The sequence below is a fragment of the Diabrotica virgifera genome, chromosome 3, assembly GCF_917563875.1.
Source record: "Diabrotica virgifera virgifera chromosome 3, PGI_DIABVI_V3a".
Taxonomy (NCBI): domain Eukaryota; kingdom Metazoa; phylum Arthropoda; class Insecta; order Coleoptera; family Chrysomelidae; genus Diabrotica; species Diabrotica virgifera.
The window spans coordinates 232555921-232583043 of record NC_065445.1 but is presented as its reverse complement, the minus strand read 5'-3'; the positions used below and the strand labels follow the sequence as shown (position 1 = coordinate 232583043).

The 27123-nt window shown below is 32.0% G+C and overlaps 1 protein-coding gene and 1 long non-coding RNA gene across 3 annotated transcripts in view; one reads left to right on the top strand and one right to left on the bottom strand.

The window, feature by feature from the left end:
• Nucleotides 1-8470: 8470 nt before the first annotated feature.
• Nucleotides 8471-27123, top strand: part of LOC126881594 (TRAF-type zinc finger domain-containing protein 1-like) — a 75826-nt gene continuing 57173 nt past the window's right edge. The window contains exon 1 of one of the 2 annotated variants that reach the window (XM_050645956.1): nucleotides 8471-9113. In XM_050645956.1, coding sequence (XP_050501913.1) covers nucleotides 9076-9113 — 38 coding nt within the window. In that variant the 5' untranslated portion in view covers nucleotides 8471-9075. The remainder of the gene's footprint in view (nucleotides 9114-27123) is intronic. The other variant, XM_050645955.1, reaches the window with a different exon arrangement.
• Nucleotides 13194-16444, bottom strand: LOC126881595 (uncharacterized). The gene is made up of 2 exons (XR_007696925.1): nucleotides 15758-16444; nucleotides 13194-15538 (listed from the first exon to the last, which is right to left on the bottom strand). It is a non-coding gene; the product is annotated as an uncharacterized LOC126881595 (long non-coding RNA).

Below are 27123 nucleotides of genomic sequence, written 5' to 3'. Positions count from 1 at the left end.
CTTCATATACATCTTTCATATAACAATCATATATCATTTATCTCATATATCATTTCATATAACATCATAATCATCACTTCATAAACAATACCTTCGTTTTACCTTAATAAAAGGGGTTTCACTCGGATGTCTTAGTTCTCCGCCAATATTAACCCGAATTTTCGCCCTGATCTGTACGCACCATTAAGGTGATATAGTTAACTCAAAACACGAAATAGGTATTTTATGCGGTTCAAATTCTTCTAAAAATATCACAACCTCAATCCCTTGCTTTGAGGCCGTTGTTTATTCACGAATAATCATGAATAAAATAGGTACCCTTCAAAACACAGAGTGGGTCTCTAATAAGCGTTCAAGCTTCTATAAATCATTAGTACCTTCCTAATTTGACAAGAGCAGTGGGTTTCTTATTGTCTCTAGTTGCCTCATAATATTTAGCTTATAATATTGTTAGTTCTTCTTCTTATCTATATAGTCCTCCAGATTCTTTATCTCGACTCTTCACGTCGGTTCGTTAAAAATATATCTCTTGCTTATAGCAATGTTTGTCTTAAAGCTCTTATATCAACGTATGTCATCACTAATCATTATTCATTAAAAAAATATCATTTATCACTCAAAAAAATATTAATTCAGGTTCATCTCATACAAAATTTAACACAAAATCGATGAAAATGTATCTATAGAATCAATAAATATCAATAATAAAAACAAAATGGCTAATAAAAATTCAATAATAGTATACATATTCGATACAAATTCAATTCAAAATTCAAAAACAGCCTATGCAAAAGTTAGATAAAAATATTCAAAATCAGTGCAAATCTCAAAATTCGATAGAATTTTTTTTGGAAAAAATTCGATATTCCATACAATATTTAAAAATAACCGTACTAAAAATCGAAATCGGATAGAGATTTTTCAAATAAATTTAATAACAATTCAAAATTCAATAAAAATTCAAGAATAGCATATATAATAAACTTCTATAAAAATATTCAATTCAAAAATCACTTCATATTTCAAAATTTATAGATATTCTTAAAAAAAATCGATACTTCATAACTTATTCAAAAATCAGCAAAGATAAATATTCAATGTTCAATAATAATATAAAACGAGGGAAGCATTTTTAATAAAGATAGACATTCTTACTTACATTTTATTTCCACTTTGTCTTTACACTGTCGCTCACTGGGTTTCCTGTCCATCTTCGCCGTCTCCGTTTCCAATTTGTTGCCGCCATCTCTGCTCCTTTCAGAAGACCTCCTCTAATCTGCAGGATCAGCCATGTATTAAATAGTGTGTTGTTACTGCCTTCTGGTTCTAATTAATTAAAAAGACTAAACACGTCTTACTATACATTATATTTTATTCACTGGTATCCAATATCTAAACAATAACATTAATGATTCATAGCGCCTCGCCTTACTACATACTAACTTCTAATAATTATTTGTATATCTATATCCATACTGATTGCTCAGCGTGTTTTTATACCTATCTGAACCATAATAAATATAGTTCAAGTTCACTCGTAATAAACATGTGATACAAACTATAAGCTATTGTTTTTATGTATGTTCAATACCCTAAAGGTTAATAACATCATATTTAAATTATGATTTATACAGAGGGTTCATAATATACCACAACCGCTTTACAAGTTACTTTCCTTATGTTGTGTTTATATGATCTGTAAGTTTCATCGATTCAAAGTGCTTATTTTTGAAAAAAATTGGTCTTAAAGCAAAATTTTTAAAAATGTTAATTTTGAAAAAAATACTTTTTTTCAAAATAACTTAAAAATTGTTAGAGATACCAAAAATTTTAAACAATAAAATAAGTCGGCTTTACTTTTTTGAATATTTTGTATTTTTTTGTTTTTTTTTAAGACAAAAATTGGTTAAGATTCGGTGTTTCCAAATTTGCATACACTCGTGATAAGTGACTTGTTCAAGCCCTTTTAATTGCAGCTCTGTCAAAAATAAGGACTTTGAACCGATGAAACTTACAGATCAGATGATCAATACATACGAGAGTAAAAAACTTGTGAAGTGGTAACAATTAAGTTCATTTGAAATGCTAATTAGGGGGTTATTTTCCCGATGTCTTACCGAAAAAGGGACCAACTTTATTTTGAGCGTAACTTGTTTACTTTTGATGCTAGAAAATTAAAAAAAAAACAAAAATAAGCATAAGTTAAAATGAGTTTTTCCCAAAAAAGTGCTTCGTTTTTTGGTTATGGCACGTTAAAATATTCGATTTGGAATTTGACGAATATGAACCTATTTTTCATTAGCTATAACGCTGCTTCTACTCCTAATATACACCATGTTTTTCTCACAATAAAAACACTGAAAACTTTTGTTTTATATACTTACTTCCACAAAATTTATTATTTACAACTATGTGACTACAGCTGTTTCGGCAGAGTGCCTTTCTCAAGTGATATAATTTACAATGTGTTTGCCTTTTTAAGTCTCTAATTGAAGAGGTTGAGGAGTGGGGAGCTATTTGTCTCGAGTTGGTCATTCAGAATTATATCTGTATATTTCAATTTATTAATTTCCATAGATTCTAAAAAAGATATTTCCAAGATATCCAAAATAAAGGCCTTAAACTATCTTTTTTAGAATCTATGGAAATTAATAAACTGAAAAATACAGATATAATTCTGAATGACCAACTCGAGACAGACAGCTCCCCACTCCTCAACCTCTTCAGTTAGAGAGTTAAAAAGGCAAACACATTGTAAATTATATCACTTGAGAAAGGCACTCTGCCGAAACAGCTGTAGTCACATAGTTGTAAATAATAAATTTTGTGGAAGTACAGAAAACAAAAGTTTTCAGTGTTTTTATTGTGAGATAAAATGAACTTCCATCAAGTAACGGTCGAATCCATCAACCATGTTTTTCACTTTTTTACGTGCTATATTTTTGATAGGATTTTTTTTCGACCAAATACTTACTTTCTGAGTTATTTGCGAAAAACCGTTTGAAAACGTGGTTATTTTATAGAAAAATTAATATATTCACTCGCAAATAACTCGAAAAGTATTGACTGGGTGAAAAAACTTTATAGAACAAAAGTTGCTTAGAATTAGTCATTTTATTCATTTCCGGGCTTATTTCGAACATATATTTTTCACCCCTAAAAGGGTGTGAATCTCACCCCTAGGGCAAAAGCACACATCGGCACATATTAACTTTTCTTTGACTTGTTAGCTAGGTATGTGTATTTGTATATGCCAAATTTCATGTCAATCCAAGGGGTTGTTTAAAAGTTAGAGGCTTTGCAATATTTTACCTTTAAAGAACGTACTAAAGTCTGTTCGCTAAACTCAGACGCAACTTTCTAGATATTTTAGTCGGTAATTTTGCCAATTTTAGTAAAATTGGCAAAAAATAATTACTAAATAGTTAATAATCACTAAATAGTTAGTAATTTTGCAAATTTTTGCAAAATTGGCAAAAAACAAAAAAATTATCGACTAAAATATCTAGCCAGTTGCGTCTGAGTTTAGCGAACCGACACTAGGAATTTGGTGCAGTAAGATAAATCGTCATTCAACTTTTTGCATTCGATTCGAAAGAGTGTCAGGCAACTTTGTGAACTAAATTGATCTCCGGCAAAAAATTTTATGCATAAGAAAATGCATTTCTAAAGTGCATCTCGAAGAGATGGAAAATGAGAAATTTAGAACTCCGGAAATATTGACGGAAATGAGTTCAATTTCTGTACTTGGGAGTTTTGCAGGTCACTAAATACGAATTTCATGACGGAGATGGTCTCCGAGGTAGCTGGTGCCCAGGAAGGAAGTCGTCCTGGGACGATCGAATAATTCGCGAAATGAAGATTGCAGCGAAAAACTGAAAAATACGTGTTCAATATTTTTCAACAATCTATCGAATGACACTAAACACCAAACCCCCACCCGACCTCCTGGAGGTGGGACGGGGGGTAACTTTAAAATCCTAAATGGAAACCCATATTTGTTATTGCAGATTTAGATTGCTTACATAAAAATAAGCAACTTTTATTCGAGACATTTTTTCGAATTGTGGATAGATGGGGATGTAATCGGAAAAAACGATTTATCGTGATACCATAGGTAAATTATAGAAACGGTCTAATATCTCGAGAAATACACTTCCAAATAAAAAACCAAAAAATACATGTTTAATATTTTTCAAGAACCTATTGAATAACATCAAACACGACCCTCCACTCCACCCCCTGGAGGAGGGGTGGGGGCAACTTTAAAATCAAATAGGAATCCCATGTTTTATTGCAGATTGGGATTCCTTATGAAAAAAATAAGTAACATTTATTCGAAACATTTTTTAGAATAATTGTTGATAGATGACGCTAATAAATAGTGTTTCTCCGATTATAGCCTCATCTATCCATAATTCGAAAAAATGTCTCGAATAAAAGTTACTTATGTTTACGTAAGGAATACAAATCTGCAATAAAAAATGAGGGCTCCTATTTAAGATTTTAAAGTTACCCCCACCCCACCTCCAGGGGCTGGAGTTTTTTATTTGGAAGTGTATTTCTCGAGACATAAACCGTTTGTTTAATTTACCTATGGTATCACGATAAATCGTTTTTTCCGATTATAGCGCTATCTATTCACAATTCGAAAAAATATCTTAAATATAAGTTGTTTACTTTTACGTAAGCAATCCAAATCTGCAATAACGAATGGGGTTTTCCATTTAAGATTTTAAAGTTACCCCCACCCTACCTCCAGGGGGTGTACTGGAAGGGTCGTGTTTAGTGTAATTCGATAGATTTTTGAAAAATATTGAACACGTATTTTTCAGTTTTTCTTTCCAATCTTCATTTTGTGAATTATTCGATTGTCCCGCGATTTATTCTACTCCACAAAATTCCTAGGTTTAATGCTTCATTGCCTCGTCTAGACGAAGCAACGAAGCACTAAAAAGCCCAAAACATAGGAATTTTGTGCAGTAAGATGAATCGTCATTCAACTTTTTGCATTCAATTCGAGAGAGTGTCAGACAATTTTGTGAACTAAATCGATCTTCGCTAAAATTTTTTGTGCATGAGAAAATGCATTTTCAAAACGCATTTTTTCATCTCGAAGAGATGGAAAATGAAAAATTTAGAACTTAGGAAATATTGACGGAAATGAGTTCAATTTTTATGTTTGGGGGTTTTGGAGGTAACTAGAAACGAATTTCATAACGGTGATGGTCTCCGAGTTACTTGGTGCCCAGGGTGGAACTCGTCGCCTGCGACGATCGAATAATTTGCGGGATGATCGAATAATTCGCGAAATGAAGATTGAACTACCCCTTGGAGGTGGGGTGGGAGTAACTTTAAAATCTTAAATGGAAACCCCCATTTGTTATTACAGATTTGGATTGCTTACGTAAAAGTAAGCAACTTTTATTCGAGACATTTTTTCTAATTGTAGATAGATAGCGCTATAATCGGAAAAAACGATTTATCGTGATAACAAAGGTAAATTATAAATAGAAACGGTGTAATATCTCGATAAATACACTTCCAAATAAAAAACCAAAAAATACGTGTTTAATATTTTTCAAGAACCTATGGAATAACATCAAACACGACCCTCCACTCCAGCACCTGGAGGTGGGATGGGGGGTAACTTTAAAATCTTAAATAGGAATCCCCTTGTTTTGTTGCAGATTTGGATATCTCATGAAAAAATAAGTAACATTTATTAAAACATTTTTTAGAATTGTTGATAGATGGCGCTAATAAATAGTGTTTTCCGATTATAGCGCTATCTATCCATAATTCGAAAAAATATCGCGAATAAAAGTTGTTGATTTTTACGTGGGTAATCCAAATCTGCAATAAAAAAAAGGGGGCTCCTATTTAAGATTTTAAAGTGACCCCTGACCCCACCTCCAGGGGTGGAGTGGACGGTCGGGTTTTATGTTATTCGATAGGTTCTTAAAAAAAAATGTGTGTGTACTTTGTACGCACGTAAGAAGTTATACTTCTATTATAATATAATTTCAACGAAATAAATATACCTACTTAACAGTTACAATACAAAACATTAACAATAATTACCAAAAATGAACCAAAACTTAACAATGCCAAATATTAAAAAAAAAAAAAGAAAAAAATATGAATCGTCCGGGATTTGAACCCGCAATCTCGCGATTTTTTGATCTCTGGTCCAATGCTCTACCAACAAGGCCATCAAGCCGCATGCAACTTACCTTTCAGATATACTTAATTATACATCACGGTGACAAGTGAAATATAAAAATAGATGTTTTATTATTTTACGCCCAAGGAAGACAAATCCAAAGACACAAAATTATAATAAAAAACCTTTTTCAAATTGCGTAAGTTGTATTATTAATATTAATGTTAATAAATGAAATATAAATATTTTGACGTTTCACAATTTCACAATTCACTTTTAACTGCAGTGCCTTAAAAATTTTAAAGCACTAGTGCCTTAAAGTAGCATTTTTAACGCTCCTATGGAGTTCTAAAAATTACATTTTTAACACGTTTGTAGAAAAATATATTTAGAAACACTAATATATTCTTTCCACACCTTTTCTGGACTGATACATACATAAATTAAAACATTTTGAAATATAACTTCAAAAATATAATATGAAAACTATTTAAAAAGGCAGTATAACTATTAACTAACCTTTGTTGTTTCTCTTCCCACAAATTTTAAAACGCAACAACCATACCTAACCAAACCGTCAACCGTCCAAACCACAGCTGCGCTACAGCTGCCATATTGGATAATTTTTGACATGTCATTTGAACATCCAATCAGAACAAAGTTATAATGCGCATGCGCCGGTATCGTAGGTTTTAACATATAAAAATTCACCCTCATATCGCGCGGAAAGAAGTATAACTTCAAAAATATTAAACACGTATTTTTTATTTGGAAGTGTATTGCTCGAGATATTAGACCGTTTCTATAATTTACCTACGGTATCACGATAAATCGTTTTTTCCGATTATAGTGCCATCTATCCACAATTTGAAAAGATGTCTCGAATAAAAGTTGCTTATTTTCACGTAAGCAATCCAAATCTGCAGTAACAAATGGGGTTTCCATTTACGATTTTAAAGTTACCCCACCCCACCTTCAGGGGGTGGAGTGGGGGGTCGTGTTTAGTGTCATTCGATAGATTTTTGAAAAAAATTGAACACGTATTTTTCAGTTTTTCGATCCAATCTTTATTTCGCGAATTATTCGATCGTCCCAGGCGACGAGTTCCACCCTGGGCACCAGGTACCTCGGAGACCATCGCCGTCATGAAGTTCGTTTCAAATTGTTCATTTTACATTTCTTCGAGATGCACTTTGCGATCAAGCATTTTCTCATGCACAAAAATTTTTGCCGGAGATCAATTTAGTTCACAAAATTGCCTGACACTCTCTCGAATCGAATGGTTTCATGCTTCGTTGCCTCGTCTATTAAGACTCATAAGATTTTTAGACTAGAACTACAGGATAGGCTAAGAAGTGAGGAAATCAGACGCATATGTGGGGTAGACAATATAAATACCTGGGTAAAGAAAGAAGAGTGGAATGAGCACATAAGCAGGATGTCTGAATCAAGGATAGTAAGAATAGCCAGGGACAAGTCACCTTTAGGCAGGAGAAGTATAGGACGCCCAAGGAAAAAATGGAATGACAACTTAGGGGCAGAATGAAAGGCACCGTTGAAGAAAACAGGCAGTACTGCCTATATAAAAGAAGAAGAAGATTTCTAGACGTATCCATTATTCAATTATCATTGCTCTTCGTGGAGTTATTGGATTTAAATTATTATCTTTCTTTGGTGTTTGACAAGATCATTCGCCTTCCATTAGTGGTAATTAATTATGTAGATAGTACTATTATACAATACGATATAATATGTTATATATATTATATATATTATATAGTTGTGCTAAGTTTAAAACCGTTTCATAATATTGCTGTTATATTTTTCTGCTTAAATTATATTATGTAGATATCTACATATTACATATATATTTCGTTTCTAGAATATATCTATTTAGAATTATTGAATTTAAATTAAAATTAAATTTGTTAATTTTTCAGAAATAACACTTTCAAGAGCAGTGTGATTTCAAAAAAAGAGTTCGTTTTTCAGTAGGAATTCTTCGCATCTTTTTGGGCCGGTCCGGCTCTGGTTAAATATATCAAAATATCCTCGGAGATTATTAATTGAATAATTACTGTCGTTCACATGATATTGTGTATTAAATAGAATTTAGAAAATTTTTTTTACTCATTTTACAACGAGCAATACATATTTTAATCACAAAACACAAATGAATACCAATACCAGTGAATACAATAGTTGCTCGAATCTGACTAATCAACTGATTAAAATGCATAAATAAGTGTTATCATTTGAAACGACCTTTAAACAAATCGAGCAGTTGACATAGAAATGTATTTGTTGATTTAATGTCATCAAGTTGTTTTTAACATTATATAATTTTGATAATGAAATTAATAATTCTTTGGTCTTTGTGATTTCTTGTAAATGATTTATGGGTTTCACTGAATAATTTAGGGGATTCACAGACTACGGTTGTTAAGGTGTCAGAACAATGAATTGTGTTGGTGTCGGTGTAGATTGTGTAGTATTTTACTGACAGTTCGTGTGTTATCTGCAGTTGAAGTACTTGAATTATAGCAGATAAAATTATTAAACAATAAAAACGACCAGTTTTAGATAAACATTAAACTAGAGATTTAAAACCTGGCCAAAAAATAAGGTGAACATTTTCGTGTCGGTGAGACGTAAGCCTAGACTCGGATTATTGATAGTCAGCAGTTTTTCCCAAAATAACTTTTGATATCTTTAGACCCACAGTCATATTCACGGACGGTTCTAAAAATAATAAGTGTATCTCAAACTTTTTTGTTTCACACACATTTGTAAAACTCTCAGTGCATTAACATCAATGAGCTAAATAGTTCTTTAAGTAGTTTTTTGTTGAGTACAGTTGCTTTTTTCTTGTGCTGTTGGTGATATTTTTGGTGTTTTAAATAGACAATATGGAGAGTAGTGTGGAACATGAGATTTGCAATAATTGGTAAGTAGAAAATACAATGGTATTTTAAACCCTTGTACAAACTGCACATGATATACAGGGTGTCCCGAAAAGAATGGTCATAAATTATACCACACATTCAGGGGTCAAAAATAGTTCGATTGAACCTAACTTACCTTAGTACAAATGTACTCACAAAAAAAGTTACAGCCCTTTGAAGTTACAAAATGAAAATCGATTTTTTTCAATATATCGAAAACTATTAGAGATTTTTTATTGAAAATTGACATGTTTAATTCTTATGTCAGGAACATCTTAAAACAAAATTATAGTGAAATTTGTCCACCCCATAAAAAATTTATGGGGATTTTGTTCCCTTAAACCCCCCCAAACTTTTGTGTACGTTCCAATTAATTCATTATTGTGGTACCATTAGTTAAACACAACGTTTTTAAAACTTTTTTGCCTCTTAGTATTTTTTCGATAAGCCAGTTTTTATTGAGATGCGGCTTCTTTTTCAATATATTTACGTAAAAATTTTATGGGGGTTTTGTTCCTTTAAACCCCCCTAATGTTTGTGTACGTTCCAATTAAACTATTATTGTGGTACCATTAGTTAAACACAGTGTTTTTAAAACTTTTGTCTCTTAGTCTTTTGTACATAAGTCACCTTTTATCGAAATGTAGCTTCTTTTTCAAAATATACCTAAAAATGTAAATTATAAATAAATTTTCAGATTATTAACAGGTCTCTATAACCGTACTTAACCATATACAAATATGTGGTGGATTCGACAAATATTCAAAATATCTCGATAAACACTGGCTTATCGAAAAAGTACTAAGAGGCAAAAAAGTTTTAAAAATAATGTGTTTAACTAATAGTGCCACAATAATAATTTAATTGGAACGTACACAAAAGTTTGGGGGGGTTTAAGGGAACAAAACCCCCATAAAATTTGTATGGGGTGCACAAATTTTACTTAATTTTTTTTTTAAGATATTGCTGTCGTAAAAATGCCACATGTCAATTTTCAATAAAAAATCTCTGAGAGTTTTCGATATATGAAAAAAAATCGATTTTCATTTTGTAACTTCAAAGGGCTGTAACTTTTTTTGTGTGCACTATTGTATATAGGTAAGTGAGGTTCAATCAACCTATTTTTGACCCCAGAATTTGTGGTATAATTTATGACCAATCTTTTCGGGACACCCTGTATAATACCTATATTTTTTATTAGGTAATTAGTTTATGTTTGTTTTTGTTAATTTTTTTCTAAATTATCCAATTTAGTATCATTTTCTGTTCCTTTTTAATTGAAATATATCGTATATAAGTACTTAGGTACATACCTATCTCCATTTAATCATCATCATTCTCTTTGCCAGTATCACTATGCAGAGTCGGCTTCTGTAATTGCATTTCTCCATAAGTTTCTATCTTGGGTCATATGAACATCAGTCCCCTTTACCAACATGTCCTGCCTAAACATCTCCCCCAGGTCTTCCTCTCCTGCTTCTTCCAGGAATTTGCAGTTTAGGCAATTCTTCCTATTGATGATTCTTCGATGATTAACGTTTTGGCATTGAACATGACCAAACCATCTGAACCTGATTGGCATCCTAGACTTCCCGTAATATATTCATTCCTAGTTTTATCCTTTTTTGTTACTCCACTGATCCATCTAAGCAGAGGTGTAACCAGGATGATCCTAAGGGGGGGGGTTACGTCTCCTTGAAGGTCTCTGGGGGGTATGGAATAATAATGGTGTTAAGCGTATAGGGCTCAAAGTACATCCAAAAGGGGGGGTTATAACCCCCAAAACCACCCCCTGTGTGGGTTCGATGGTGGGTTCTACGGGTGCATTCATGAGAATGCATCTAATCATTCCCATTTCCCCACATGCATTCATTGTGCCTCTTTCTTTTTAACTGCCCAACATTTAGTTCCATACATCGTAGCCAGACTTATGGCTGTTTTATAGAATTCTCCCTTCAGCTTCTATTCATGCATCTCCTTCTATTTCTAATACAGATCCTAGGTATTTAAAACTCTCACTTTTTACAATCATTTCACAATCCAAAGATATCATTTTATTTGTATCTCCATTGATAATAGGTATAATACCAGCTTATCTTATTAGGTCATAGGTCATAAATATATTACTTACCTACTTTATTTCAATAATAATTTCAAAAGCCATTTTATTGTTATTGCGTTAGAAACAATAATGACATGCTGTTGGTTAGATAACATTAAAGAATACAAGAATAGGATATTATTGTGGTGATATAAAAAAACCATCCTCTCTCTTCTATGGTGCTACAGACCTGGCCCTGGCCTCCCCCACTGTCTGCCTACAAGTACCTCTGCCCTGGCTGTTCGAGATCTTCCGTTTGGTCTTCAACTTTCTATTCTACTACCAATAGTTCCATCGTCCCTGTTCTTCTGTCTGCGTGGTTGAAGTAATTTGGGTATGATTGATTAACCTTTTAAATAGCCTGTCATTTATATAAAGCTTTTCATTTTAGTATAATATAAATATTACTTTCTTTTTGTATAGGTATGTATACCTATTGTTCTTCCCCAAACAATGTCTTCTTTAAGATTTTACAGTTCTGTCTGTTTGATGATTTTCTTTGGATCATATTTATTTTTGTCCATATTTTTATTTCTGATGCCATGCTATATAATTATGACATTCCTCTGTGCTTGTATCCATCTTATCCCACTTTTAATTTCTATTTCTCTTCATGTCCTATCATTATTTACTTTATAAGCAATATTCATTCAATAGTTCATGCAGTATTATATTTTTGTGTTGTTATTTTTCAACCAAGTTTCACCTACACCTATTTCAAACAGTTATTTAAATTACTTGAAAAAGTAACATTTCAAGCTGTGTTAATTTTAAATTCATACTATAACTATAATGCATCAAGAGTATTTTTCTTTATTTGCTAGTACAATTCAACCTACAGTTGAGTCCCTGAATCTTTACCCTTGCGTCATCATTTAAAGCATACGAAAAAGTCAGAAATTGAAATTTACTGAACGCAACAGCAAGTGACAGTAAGTGACTTATTTCGTATCATTGACTTAAATGATGACGCACGGGTAAAGATTCAGGGACTCAACTGCATGTACTATTTTACTATTATATCATTAGCAAAATAAAAGTATGATAATGTGATCGTTTTGAATAAATTAAAACTTTATTCATAGGTTACTCTTGGTCCATGAACTCTAGAATTTGTGTTCGATAGGTTGGTGACCTAAGTTACAGAATGATATCTGTGGATAGAAGCAGTCTTAAAATTTATTTATTTATTAAGCTGAACAGGCGTTCATTGTAGGCCTAGGGCTAAAATGTTTACATTTCTGATTACATTTTATTTTAGCCTTATAAATTTTACTTAATTACACTTCAGTCTTAAAACTTATAGTTTGATAAGTATGTGAATTTCAAATGGTCTTTATGGCATAAATACAGTAGAGTTGATAATCCGAATTAATTGGTACAGGGGTAGTTTGGATTATCAAATTGTTCAGATTATCGAACATATGTTCAAAATACATACAAAGCTCATAAACATAGTACATATGTACATACGTTTTAGTTACAAGGAATAAAACACCTGCATAATAAACAAATATATTGTATGTATCTCTGCATAACAAAACAAAAATCCGCGGTCATATTTTGACCATATTGTCATATTAAATTTAAAAATTCAGTCCGAGATAATATATTTTAATTTTATAATTTTTTTTGTGTTCGGATTACCAGGGTTCAGATTATCGACGCTCTACTGTATCTTGTATGTAACACAGAAGTATGTGGTATTTACCTCATGAATATCTGGTTACATAATTTACAAAATATATTTCTGATTTCAATCAAATCCTCAGCCTTGTAGAATTGCTACTTTTATAGGGTAATACAACTTGGTTTGTTACTTTGTGCTTAATTTGTTATGAACTCTTTAAATACTTCATTATATTGTTTTATTTGTTCCACAGTTACTATAATACCCAAAACGGTGTAAAACTTGAAACAAATTCTTGTTGATATGCTTTTGTTTAAAATTGTTTTCATTCTACTGAAAAAAAAATAAACATTCCTAAAAAATTAGTGGTTTATTGAAAACAGTAATTACCTACTTATTACAATATCTTCATATAACATAAAATTATTGGATTAATAAATCAATAATCGGTTCAAATTTACTAAAAATGTTGTTGAAATGAATTGTTTGAATAATGTTTCGAACCAAAATCATTACTTATCATTGGTTAAAATTTTTGTAAAATATATTTTTTGATACTAGCCCTAACTTCATAACAGCGGGTTTTTATTAACACCTTGGCTAGGTTGCGGGACAAATAGACCTAGTATTACATTAACGGTTGGCTGTCATAATGCACAGTGGCCAATGGGATATACAGGGCATATATTCCTGGTAAGGCACTAAACATATAAGTCTAAAAAATATCTCTAAACGCAGCAAGGTGTTAATATGTACTTTTCTTTCTAATAACAACATTTATGCATGGTTTAGCTGAGTAATAATATTCCAAACAAAACTATTGTTGCATTAAAGTTACTGATCAAACATGTAATTTTGAAAGGGTTTAGTGGTCCAAAATAGATTGCGAATAATTGTAACCAGTTAATTGTTTTTTAATTTGATAAAATTATGTAATTGGAGACTAATCTTTGTGTTTTTTTATAAATCCCTTTACGAGTTGTCTGTAGAGTTGGCTTTTACTTGTTGCCTTGAAGAGTTTTAAAATTGTTAAAAAATTGTTTTATTTTTATTGCTTTTTGAGTAATACTTTAAACCTATTTGATGGAATACAAAATATGAAATACAAATGTTTTCTATAACACATCTGCCTCTTGAAAATGTTTGTTGATAGCAGTAAAATAGATGTTGAAAGGAAATGCAGCACCAGCAAACACATCACATATGGAACTGACTTAATCTTCCTGTTTCTCTTAGATATTTATATTATAAAGAACCTCATTATCAATAGCGTCTGACAATCCTTCTACAATTAGCACCATCATTTAGATATGAAATGTTATAATTGGTATATAGGGAAAAACAACTATACTACGGTAATTCCAATACTAGTTCGAATCATTTCAGTGTGCTTCATGGTAGCTCCAATTAAAATATTTGTTTTATTTGTTCCACAGTTACTATAATACCCAAAACGGTGTAAAACTTGAAACAAATTCTTGTTTATATGCTTGTGTTTAAAATTGTTTTCATTCTACTGAAAAAAAAATAAACATTCCTAAAAAATTAGTGGTTTATTGAAAACAGTAATTACCTACTTATTACAATATCTTCATATAACATAAAATTATTGGATTAATAAATCAATAATCGGTTCAAATTTACTAAAAATGTTGTTGAAATGAATTGTTTGAATAATGTTTCGAACCAAAATCATTACTTATCATTGGTTAAAATTTTTGTAAAATATATTTTTTGATACTAGCCCTAACTTCATAACAGCGGCTTTTTATTAACACCTTGGCTAGGTTGCGGGACAAATAGACCTAGTATTACATTAACGGTTGGCTGTCATAATGCACAGTGGCCAATGGGATATACAGGGCATATATGCCTGGTAAGGCACTAAACATATAAGTCTAAAAAATATCTCTAAACGCAGCAAGGTGTTAATATGTACTTTTCTTTCTAATAACAACATTTATGCATGGTTTAGCTGAGTAATAATATTCCAAACAAAACTATTGTTGCATTAAAGTTACTGATCAAACATGTAATTTTGAAAGGGTTTAGTGGTCCAAAATAGATTGCGAATAATTGTAACCAGTTAATTGTTTTTTAATTTGATAAAATTATGTAATTGGAGACTAATCTTTGTGTTTTTTTATAAATCCCTTTACGAGTTGTCTGTAGAGTTGGCTTTTACTTGTTGCCTTGAAGAGTTTTAAAATTGTTAAAAAATTGTTTTATTTTTATTGCTTTTTGAGTAATACTTTAAACCTATTTGATGGAATACAAAATATGAAATACAAATGTTTTCTATAACACATCTGCCTCTTGAAAATGTTTGTTGATAGCAGTAAAATAGATGTTGAAAGGAAATGCAGCACCAGCAAACACATCACATATGGAACTGACTTAATCTTCCTGTTTCTCTTAGATATTTATATTATAAAGAACCTCATTATCAATAGCGTCTGACAATCCTTCTACAATTAGCACCATCATTTAGATATGAAATGTTATAATTGGTATATAGGGAAAAACAACTATACTACGGTAATTCCAATACTAGTTCGAATCATTTCAGTGTGCTTCATGGTAGCTCCAATTAAAATATTTCGCTTCCTATTCATCGGTTCTAATAAATATAACAAGTCGATATTTCCTTCATATTCAGGCGATATTTGTATCCATTTAGCTGCTGTATTAGATACCTAAAATAGAGGTTTTAAAATTATTATTAATTAAAAATTAAATCAATACATAGGTACATGGTACATGACACTATTATTCTTGTAATTATTCATAATTGCAAATCACTGGAATAAATAAGTTATTACATTCTCAGAAGCTCTAAGAGAATAAATTATAAGCCTCTGAAATGTTCATCAGCAGCTAAATATCTTACTATTAATTTGAGTTTGATGGAATACCTTCAAGAACATTGGTGCTTTGTTTATAGAATTTCATCTGGACATGGTTTAATAAGTTTTTCAAAAACAATATCCATCCATTCTTTTAAGAAATTATTGTAACTTTCCATGCCTCCAAATTGGATTTGCCTTTTTCCTTTGAATTCCTCTGTCTTTGTTATTACCAAATAATTTTACCCACCATCTTCATTTCTTTTTTGTTTTTATTTTAAAACTTTTCAGGGCATTGGAAAACCAAGGACTAAATTCAACAGCTGATTGAGACAGCTGTCATATTCATCGCTATGTCAAATGTCATGTGAAGGAACAAACACAGAACAGGTGTGGAGCAAGTACTTATTCTATTTTACTACTCACAAAAAACTATTTTTGAGCTGTAATTTATATGTATAGTAGCTAATGTCAAATAGGTTCATATTCGTCAAATTCTAAATCCAGTCCAGTAAAAGTCAAATATTTTAAGAGGATGGTTACGTATTTTCGGCTGCAATGCTATTCAAATGGGGATTCCTTTTTTCGAATCCTGAGAAAACTAATAAGTATTTTTGAAAAATTTAAATGCAGAATAAAATATTACGTTATTAGAGAGGGCCGAAAGTCCCTGAGAACTGCTATAATGTTTATTTTAATAAGTTACAGGGGTGTGAAAAACTAAGAGAAAATTTAGTGTGATTTTTAATTTTAAATATCTCATTCAAAATAAACTTTTTATTTATTCTAAGGGACTTTCGGCCCTCGGCAATAATTTGGTCTTTCATTCCGCGTTTAAACTTTTCAAAGATATTTATTGGTTTTTTCAGGATTCGAAAAAAATGAACACAGTCCGTGGTAATATATTCCAAATCGTCTTACAACGCACTCAGTCGAATAGAACATTGTCAGCATATTGTGAGTCAGACAGTGAAGGCCGCGTCTCACCATCAAATAATTTGATCAAACAGTTTGAGCCAACTCCGGAAGTACGTCAAAGTGACGTCACAATTGCAGTTTTTTTGAAATTCTAAAAATCTGTGCTCTCACTATCAGTCTAGTTTGATCAAATTTTTTGTATTGAGAAGTCATAACTTGTTTGTACTCTATTTAAAATTAAAATTTTTCATTATTATCCACAATGAACACTCAGGATGTGACGTCACTAACTGTCACTTTCAGTTTGCTTAAACCAGTTTGATCAAATTATTTGATGGTGGGACGCGGCCTTGACAAACAGTGACAATTTTAAATATTTGACATGGCATCGGGAATATTTTGAGTTGTTGATTAAATAATATTGATATATAGTGTATTTGATAAATAATTGATCTAAGACGTGAACTTAATAAAAACTTATTTATTGTGTATTATTTGTGAAAGATCCAAGCAGAGAATACATCAGGATAATATATTTTGTGATCCAAGTATTTTGTTGTTAAAGATGTTCAAAATTGTAAGCGTTCCATAGTAACAATATATTATTAGAAAATCACTTTCAACACTTTTCCTCTTTTCTCGATTGAGTATTAGTTTTTGTTGTACATATAAATTATTACAATCACTGAATACATAGTTAGTGAAATAATTATCACATTTATTAACTGAAATAATAATTTGCAATTATGCAAATAACAGTTATCCAAGAACATTCAAAAGCCATCTCTTTAAAGTTAATGATGACATTGTCAAGTAGAATGACATTCTAGTAATGTTTACATATCCATACCAGTGTGAATTTTACTACACCTAATTTGCCGTGTAAAGACAGAAAAAGTAGGGATAGCCGTAAAATATTTGCGAATTATGTACCGATGGCCTTAACGTGAAATAAAGAAAAAATGAAGCACTTTTTGGGGAAAACTCATTACAACTTTTTTAAAGGGTTTAAAAAAGCTTTATTTTTATAGTATAAAAAATTTTCTAGCATCAGAAGTAAACGAGTTACGCTCAAAATAAAGTTGGCCCCTTTTTTTGTAAAAAAATCGGGAAAATCACCCTCTAATTAGCATCTCAAATCTATGTATTGTTTATATGATCTGTAAGTTTCATCGGTTCAAAGTTCTTAATTTTGAAAGAGCTGTAGTTGAAAGGGCTTGAACGAGTCACTAATTACTAACCACGAGTGTATGCAAATTTTTAAACACCAAATCTTAACCAATCTTTGTCTTACAGAAAACAAGAAAATACAAGATATTCAGAAAAGCAAAGCCGACTTTTTTTTATTGTTTGAGATTTTTGGTACCTCTAATAATGTTTAAGTTATTTTCAAAATTACAAATTTTACTTTAAGACCATTTTTTTTTTCAAAAATAAGCACGTTGAATCGATGAAACGTACATATCGTATGAACACAACATAAATAAAGCAACTTATGAAGCGGTAACGATTAATTTTATTTAAGTTGCTAATTAGGGGGTGATTTTGCCGATTTTTTTTTTGCAAAAAGGAGTTAACTGTATTTTGAGAGTAACTTGTTTACTTTTGATGCTAGTATCTTTTTGTATAACAACAGAAATAAAGCTTTTTAAACTCTTCAAAAAAGTTGTAATGAGTTTTCTCCAAAAATGCTTTATTTTTTGGTTATTTTACGTTGAAATATTGTATTTGGAATTTGGCGAATATGAACCTATTTTTCTTTAGCTATAACTCTGCTTCTACTAGGTCTAGAGACTTCCGGCACACACCATTTTTTTTTTACTTTTTTACAGGCTATATTTTTGCTAAGAATGTTTTTTTCGATAAAATACTTACTTTTTGAATTATTTGCGAAAAATTGTATAAAAACTGTTTTGTTGAAAAATAAACATATTCACTCGCAAATAACTCAAAAAGTATTGACTTGAAAAACCTGTATAGAATAAAAGTGGCTTAGAATTATTCAGTTTGTCGAATTACGGACTTTTTTAAACGTGTGTTTTTCACCCTCGAGAAGAGGTGAAACTCGCCCCCAGGGCAAAAGCACACATCGGCACAATTTCACTGTTTTTCTTTGGCATGCTAGCTATGCCTATGTCAAATTTCATGTCATCCAAACGGTTCTTTAAAATGTATAGCAAAAATCGTCAAAGAATGTACTAAGTATATAACTTTAAATGGAAAATTATTTAAACATTTGTATTTACACTTTACACAACTGCTTGCTGCTTGCTTGTTAGATTCGTTTATTTGAACTATACATATTATTGAAAATACTGTTGATATTACATACTTAATATAACTTTAAATGTAAATTATTTAACCGTTTCTATTTGCACAACTGCTAAAATATCAAACACAAAATATGAACTTTGTACTATCAGCAACATTTAGATATATTTTGTTAAATAAAACAACAAAATACTGGTATCTTTGCATTTTTCCTATTCAGATTATGTTCAGATAAAATATCGGCTCTGAATGCTAGCGCTAGCTAATAGTCCACACATATTTCTCTCATTTACACATATCTAAAAATATCTGGTGAATAATTTTTACACATTGTTTGGATACTTCGTGTTAAATACACGTTTTTATATCGTTCTATTCTTTCAGAAATGTAAAAATTTCAGTAAAACAGTTATATTTAATAATTATTTATGAGATAAGTGTTAAAAGTACAATTTTAAGGCACGCATGTGATAGTTTGCAGAATGAGCGAAGCGAATTAGTTTAACTAATTAGTTTAACATAACTAAAAAGTTTTCAGTTTTCACAAACTAAAAACTCATACATAATATGACATAGAGTAGATAAACCATTTTTTTAAAGCTCACAAAACCCTTTAAAAACGTTGCAATATGAGACACATCGAAATTTCCGTTCAAAAGTTATACGCCAGTCAATGGGAGCAAGAATAGGATATTAGCTCCGAATTCAAAGTCTACCCTATGCCGATGTGTGCTTTAATCTTGGGGGTGGTTCCCACCCCTTCCCAGGGGTGAAAAATTTTTTGGTTAAAATTATCACGGAATTCGCTAGAGAACCTAATTCTAAGCAAAAACTGTTCTATCATTTTTTTTGAAAACTTAATACTTTTTGAGTTATTCGTGGTTGAAAATTGGCCATTTTCATAGAAACATAATACCTTTTTGAACGGTTTTTTGCGAATACTTTAAAAACTATGCATCTAACTAAAAAAACTATATTCAACATTTTTGTAAGTTATAAAAAACAAAGAGATAACTCCATAACTCTTCTAGTTATAATACAAAAAGAGGTATGGTAGGTGAAAATAGTTTGTTTTTGGTACATTCTCAAATTGGTGTATTCAACTTGAAATAACAGAGAAATGGTCGATTTTAGGTGTATAATGCTCACAATACCTTTTGTAGGTCTTAAAAAGACCTTTAAAATGAGCTATATTAAAGTCCATTAAATAAGCGAGATATGCTGCAAATAAAATTGATAACTAATGTGTTTAAAAAAAAATGAGAAGTAATTTTAACCCCCATCCACCAAAATGTAAATGCATGTTTTCCTTCTACAATACCTTTTACTATAGTTTTATTTCTATGTTCAGAAAGTTGTACGGGTTAAAAATTAATGGTTTTTGAAAAAAAAAGATCAAATTATAGAGAGCATTTTTAAATTTTCTTAAAAATCTTTCTTTTTCTCCATGTAACTTGAAAATGATAAGAGATACAGTAATGAAAAATAAAAAGGAAATTTTTATCTGAAAAAACCTTTTTGTAAAATTCATATTATAGTTTTCAAAAAGCGTATACAGGGTGAAATTTTTTCTAAGACCAAAACGAACTAATTTTTTTGAAGCCGGACCTGATTTTTTGCTAGTTTGAATAAATCAGTTGATTAGGTGGTAATAGTGTAACGATTGACCAAAATAAGAGACACATCGATCTGACTGTTCAAAAATTATGACGAATACAAATTTCTGTCAAAATGCGAAACTCGCCCTGTATATTATTAAACAATGGGAGCAGACACTTTTTAATGGTCATTTTTTATTCCCCATAGGAGCCTCTACACGAGGTAGGAGTATGTACAGTTCCTCATGACTCACCCTGTATAAATGAATATTTTGCTTGTAAAATATGCTGTACACTATTGCTGTATATTATTAAACAATGGGAGCAGACACTTTTTAATGGTCATTTTTTATTCCCCATAGGAGCCTCTACACGAGGTAGGAGTATGTACAGTTCCTCATGACTCACCCTGTATAAATGAATATTTTGCTTGTAAAATATGCTGTACACTATTGCTGTATATTATTAAACAATGGGAGCAGACACTTTTTAATGGTCATTTTTTATTCCCCATAGGAGCCTCTACACGAGGTAGGAGTATGTACAGTTCCTCATGACTCACCCTGTATAAATGAATATTTTGCTTGTAAAATATGCTGTACACTATTGCTGTATATTATTAAACAATGGGAGCAGACACTTTTTAATGGTCATTTTTTATTCCCCATAGGAGCCTCTACACGAGGTAGGAGTATGTACAGTTCCTCATGACTCACCCTGTATAAATGAATATTTTGCTTGTAAAATATGCTGTACACTATTGTATTCCTTTTATAGTTTACTTTTTCGAGTTCGGATCCCGGGACCCCAGTCTAATTTTAATTGAAGTTCTCGACACGTGGAATGCAGCCATATACATATTAAGGGCAATTAATTAATTACAAGGTATACTGAGCAAAAAAGCATAAACGGAATCAGTCGATCGGTGGTCTTTCTCTTTTAACGAAGCGATCCCGCGCGTGTGACAAAGATGGCTAGACCACTCAATCCTTAATATTGGCGTTACACCTCGATGCACAGAGCGGCCCATACCTTAACTAATCTACTACTACTACTACTACTACTACTACTACTACTACTACTACTACTAGTACTACTACTACTACTACTACTACTACTACTATCGGTTTACAGCGTTCTCCGACGCCTTCCGACTCCTAACCGTCATTCTTCTCTGTTTAACCATAGACCTGGAGGGATTTATCTTTCCTCTAGTCCTTTTTTAATTCCCTCCCTCCAGCTTCTTCTCGGTCTTCCCTCTTTTTCTTCCTTGTGGTGTCCATGCCAAAATCTGCTTAGGGATCCTGTCATCTGGCATTCCCTGTACATATGGCCGTACCATACTTGTTGTTTTGTTTTTACATCATCAATTATTATATGTGTGACTCCCATCATTTCTCGTATTCTCTCATTTGGTATCTGATCTCTTCTTGATTTGCCTGCTGCTCTTCTCCAGAAGTCCAGTTCTGTTACTACATAGTAACATTTTCCGTTCTTTGTTTCAGTGGCCAAACTTCACTGCCATCATATGTGATTATACTTTTAAATTGCTATTGTTTATAGGAGCATCTACTAGTTATTATAATAATAGTAAAAAAATTTAAAAAGTGGAAGACATACATAACAGATCTGTTTGAGGATAATAGACAAGAACCGGAAGAAATCGACAGCGAAACGGGGCCAGAGATCATAATGGAGGAAATCGAACAAGCAATACGAAACGCAAAAAACGGAAAAACTGTAGGTCCAGATGAAATACCTGCGGAATTACTGAAATGTCTAGACTTCTAGACGATGAAACTCTACCGGTACTACTGGATCTGTTTAATGAAGTATTTAAAACCGGAAAAATCCCTCAGGAAAGGTTGGTGTCCACCTTTGTGACAATACCAAAAACAATATATGCCAAAGATTGTTTGGACTATAGGACAATATCACTAATAAGCCATACCCTCAAAATATTTCTAAAGGTGATTCATGGAAGATTATACAGAAAGCTAGAATATGATATCGATGATACCCAATGTGGGTTCCGCAAAGGACTTGGAACAAGAGAGGCAGTGTTTGCGTTTAATGTCCTCTCTCAAAGATGCTTAGATATGAACCTGGATATTTATTCCTGTTTCATCGACTTCGAAAAAGCGTTCGACAGGGTCCGACATGAAAAACTAATAGAATTATTGAAAAACAGAGATATAGACAGACGAGATTTACGAATTATCATCAATTTATATTGGAATCAAAAAGCCAATATAGAAATAGAAGAACAAGAATCCGAGAATATTGATATAAAGAGAGGAGCAAGACAGGGTTGTGTTCTGCCGCCGCTACTGTTTAACCTGTACAGTCATATTTCAGGAAACGACAGCGGAGCTAAGTGATGGAATCTCTATAAACGGAAGAATAGTAAATAACATAAGAATCGCTGATGACACCGTTATAATGGCAGACACCCTGGAATCGCTACAAGAATTTCTAAATAGAATTAACGATTATTGCATTCGACACGGACTAAAAATAAACAAGAAAAAAACTAAATTTATGATTGTCTCAAAAACAGAACATGGAAATGAAAGGTTAATGATAGAGCAAACCCAAATAGAAAAAGTTTGGGAACCTGGGTTGATGACAAAAATGACCAAAGCAAAGAAATTGAAACTACAGGGCAAGCATTTATAAAACTGAAGACATTGCTTACAAACAAAGACCTTCAGTTGTCTCTCAGATTAAGGGCTCTAAGATGCTACATATTTTCTATATTGCTATACGGAATGGAAGCTTGGACATTGAAGAGACAACACATAAGAATAGAAGTTTTCGAAATGTGGTGTTACAGAAGAATATTGAAAATTCAGTGGGTTCAAAGGATAACAAATGTTGAAGTGTTACGACGTTTAAATAAGGAGTTAGAAATTATGAAAAGTATAAAAACTAGAAAACTGGAATATTTGGGTTACATTACCAGAGGAGAAAAATATCAGTTGCTAAGAATTATTATGCAAGGAAGGATCAAGGAAGAACAAGCATAGGAAGAAGACGCATCTCCTGGCTGAGGAACCTTAGAGAATGGTTTAAGTGTAGTTCATTACAACTGTTCAGAGCAGCAGCCAACAAAGTGGCCATAGCCATTATGATATTCAACCTCCATTAGGAGAGGGAACTCCGATCCTTGCGAAGGCCTTGAACTCCTTGTTTGAGGAGGTGCCTGAGGTAGTGGATATATATCATATGGAGTTACAAAAGTATCGTCCAGCGATGATGGAATTTCATTTTGTTTTGAAGTGCTAATTTCGGAAATTGGGATTGAATTACCAACTACGGAGCTTGTAATGTCAACTTTATGATTTGAAGCAACAACTTCCGGATTTGAAGCTGCAGTGACTAGTGACTATAGTTTCATTGTCTGATAATTCCTCCGGATTGTTTCCAAAAAGGCTGACATCATCCGAAGAATGTCCACTAGTTTCCCATTCCTCTGAATCGTCTGATAAAGATATATTACGGATTTTTCTTTTCCCTATAGATAAAGCCCTTACAAGAGAAGAAGTATCTCTTTGTGGAGAAGGGGTTCTTTGTGGAGAAGGGGTTCTTTGTTCGTGGATGGGATCAACGGTTTCATTTTCCACTAGAGGTCGATCAGTCGTATACGAAGGTTTAAATTTCCAATCTGGGAATATGTTCGGATTAAAAGGATGAATGCCTGTTTTCTCGAATCCACTGAGTCCGTTGTTAAGTGTGGCAGCTCGTCGGTACGATTTTCCAAACAAGCTAGCTATGTTATACAGAGTTACGACCTTTCCAGGGTTTGCTTTAAGCCATAAAATAATTTCCTCATTAAAATACGTCATTAGAGGTGAAAATACTGCTACATCCAATGGCTGCATCTCGTGCGTGCAATGTGGAGGAAACGACAGCATTATAATGCCATTTTCTCTGCAGTATTCTATAGCTTTGACAGATTTGTGGCTTGAATAACTATCAAGCAATAATAAAACCCTATTTTCAACTGAGCACTGTGTATGCTGTTAGAAATGCTTTAAAAACAGAATGAAGGTGTCAGATTTCATGTATCCAGATTCGTTGTAAAGAGAAAGTGTTCCAAGTGGGGCACCTTGAAATAATCATTTATTTCTTCGTTTGCGTGGGAATATTATTGCTGGAGGGATGAATTGACCTGCAGCATTTACACAGAGAACAACGGTGACATTTTGTCCTCTTTCAGCGCTTGTTAGGAAACCAACCTGTTTCCGTCCTTTATGTGCTAAAATTTTGGGTAACTTGCCAGGGACCGTTTGGATGCCAGACTCATCCATATTTTATATCCTCATAGGGTTTATGTTATTTTTATTTTGTATTTCATCTTAAAGAGAAAAAAACTTAGCGACTGCCTCTTTATTAAAACCTCTCGCCCTGGCTGTTGAGGTAGCCTCAGGAGTTCTAAAACAAATCTCTGGGTGTCTCTTTAGAAAGTCTCTAAACCAAGCCGTTCCAGCTGACTTTTTGTTTTTAGAAAACCTGTGTTTAATACCATTCCTCTCCGCAAGGGAGTACGCCATTTCACAAATGTTTTTCTTCGTCATGCCAAATAGTCGGTCTTCCATCTCTAAAACATACTCCTTTAAGGAAGTCTCCAATGTTGTAGTGAATCGACCAAGTATTTTCGAATAACATGTTGCCTAAAAGAAAGTAACGATCATTTTCTGACATCTCCTTTATAAATAAACTAGTCTACTTTTAGTTCACTTACCAATACATTTTGATTTTTGGCCCTTCTTTTTAAAGTACTTAAAGGCAGGCCGTTAGAAATATTTTCCAAGGCAAGTTTCATTGATATTAAATCCCATTGCTGTCTTGTCGTCTTCCGAACATAAGTTCTAACCATTATTACTGTAAAGATAATATAACTACATTTGATTCTTATAAAAAATATTTCTGTATAACTCAAAACTTTATTTGATAGGCTAAGCAAGGGTAAAATGGTCCCCGGGGTCATTTTGCATATCAACATGGAGGGACCATTTTACTTCAAAATCTGATCAAATATAAAAACTAATTTACATGAGTGACTTCTGATAATTAGAGAAATTGTAACATATCTGATAGTCCAGAAAGCCACTGCGCATCCGCTAGGAAAAATATTCTAATTCGGATTTTTTGCACAATCTTACTCAAAAAGGACTCCTTTTAACAAATTTGCATGTTGCCAGGACCAAAAGATGGTCAAAAATTTTTTAAACGTTTTTTTTTGTTTTTATCCTAAAATTATTCTTTTTACATGGAAAAAATTTTTTCTAGGTTTTTTGGATCATTCCAAACAGAAAAGGTCTTTAGTGACTTTTCTATAAAAATGATAGTTTTTGACATATAAGCGATTAAAAATTGAAAAATTGCGAAATCGGCCATTTTTAACCCTCAAAAACTATGTGAAAAACTGAAAATTTGAATGTTGCCAAGGTAGGTAGATATTCTTTAAACATCGATTGATCAAATCCCGAAGAGTTTTTTGCAATACAATATTCAAAACTCCTTTGTTTTTTAATTGCTATTCAAGTTTGCGCGACACTATTTTCCACCGACAGTATGGTGCAAAGGAAAGGAATAAATTCGATATTTCGTAAACCGGCGTCTTTAAGAAAAAATCCCGAAACAGGTCGATTTTTATTTTTAAGTTATGATATTGTGACATATATGGTATACTAGTGACGTCATCCATCTGGACGTGATGACGTAATCGATGATTTTTTAAATGAGAATAGTGCTAGTTCATTTGAAAGGTTCTTCAATTCTCTATTCAGTAATATAAACATTTACATAATTATTTATACAGGGTGTCCAAAAAAATTTTATTAAATTAAATTATTTGACATAAAAAGAAGTAGAAGGACACCCTGTATAAATAATTATGTAAATGTTTACATTACTGAATAGAGAATTGAAGAACCTTTCAAAGGAGCTACCACACGACCCCTATTCTCATTAAAAAAAATCATCGATTATATATGCCGCAATATCATAACTTAAAAATAAAAATCGACCTGTTTCGGGATTTTTCCTTAAAGTCGCCAGTTTACGAAATAACGAATTTATTCCTTTCATTTGCACCATACTGTCGGTGGAAAATATGTGTCGCGCACGCTTGATTAGCAATTAAAAAACAAAGGAGTTTTGAATATTGTATTGCAAAAAACTCTTCGGGATTTCATCAATCGATGTTTAAAGTGTATCATCTACCTACCTTGGTAACATTTAAATTTTCAGTTTTTCACATAGTTTTTGAGGGTTAAAAATGGCCGATTTCGCAATTTTTCAATTTTTAATCGCTTATATGTCAAAAACTATCATTTTTAGAGAAAAGTCACTGAAGACCTTTTCTGTTTGGAATGATCCAGAAAACCCAAAAAAACTTTTTTCCATGCAAAAATAATAATTTTAGGAAAAAAACAAAAAAAAAACGTTTAAAAAAATTTTGACCACCTTTTGGTCCTGGCAACATGCAAATTTGTTAAAAGGAGTCCTTTTTGAGTAAGATTGTGCAAAAAATCCGAATTAGAATATTTTTCCTAGCGGATGCGCAGTGGCTTTCTGGACTATGATATAAACAGAAAGAATACCTTTTTAAACTCAATTAAAAAAAATTCTACTTACTTT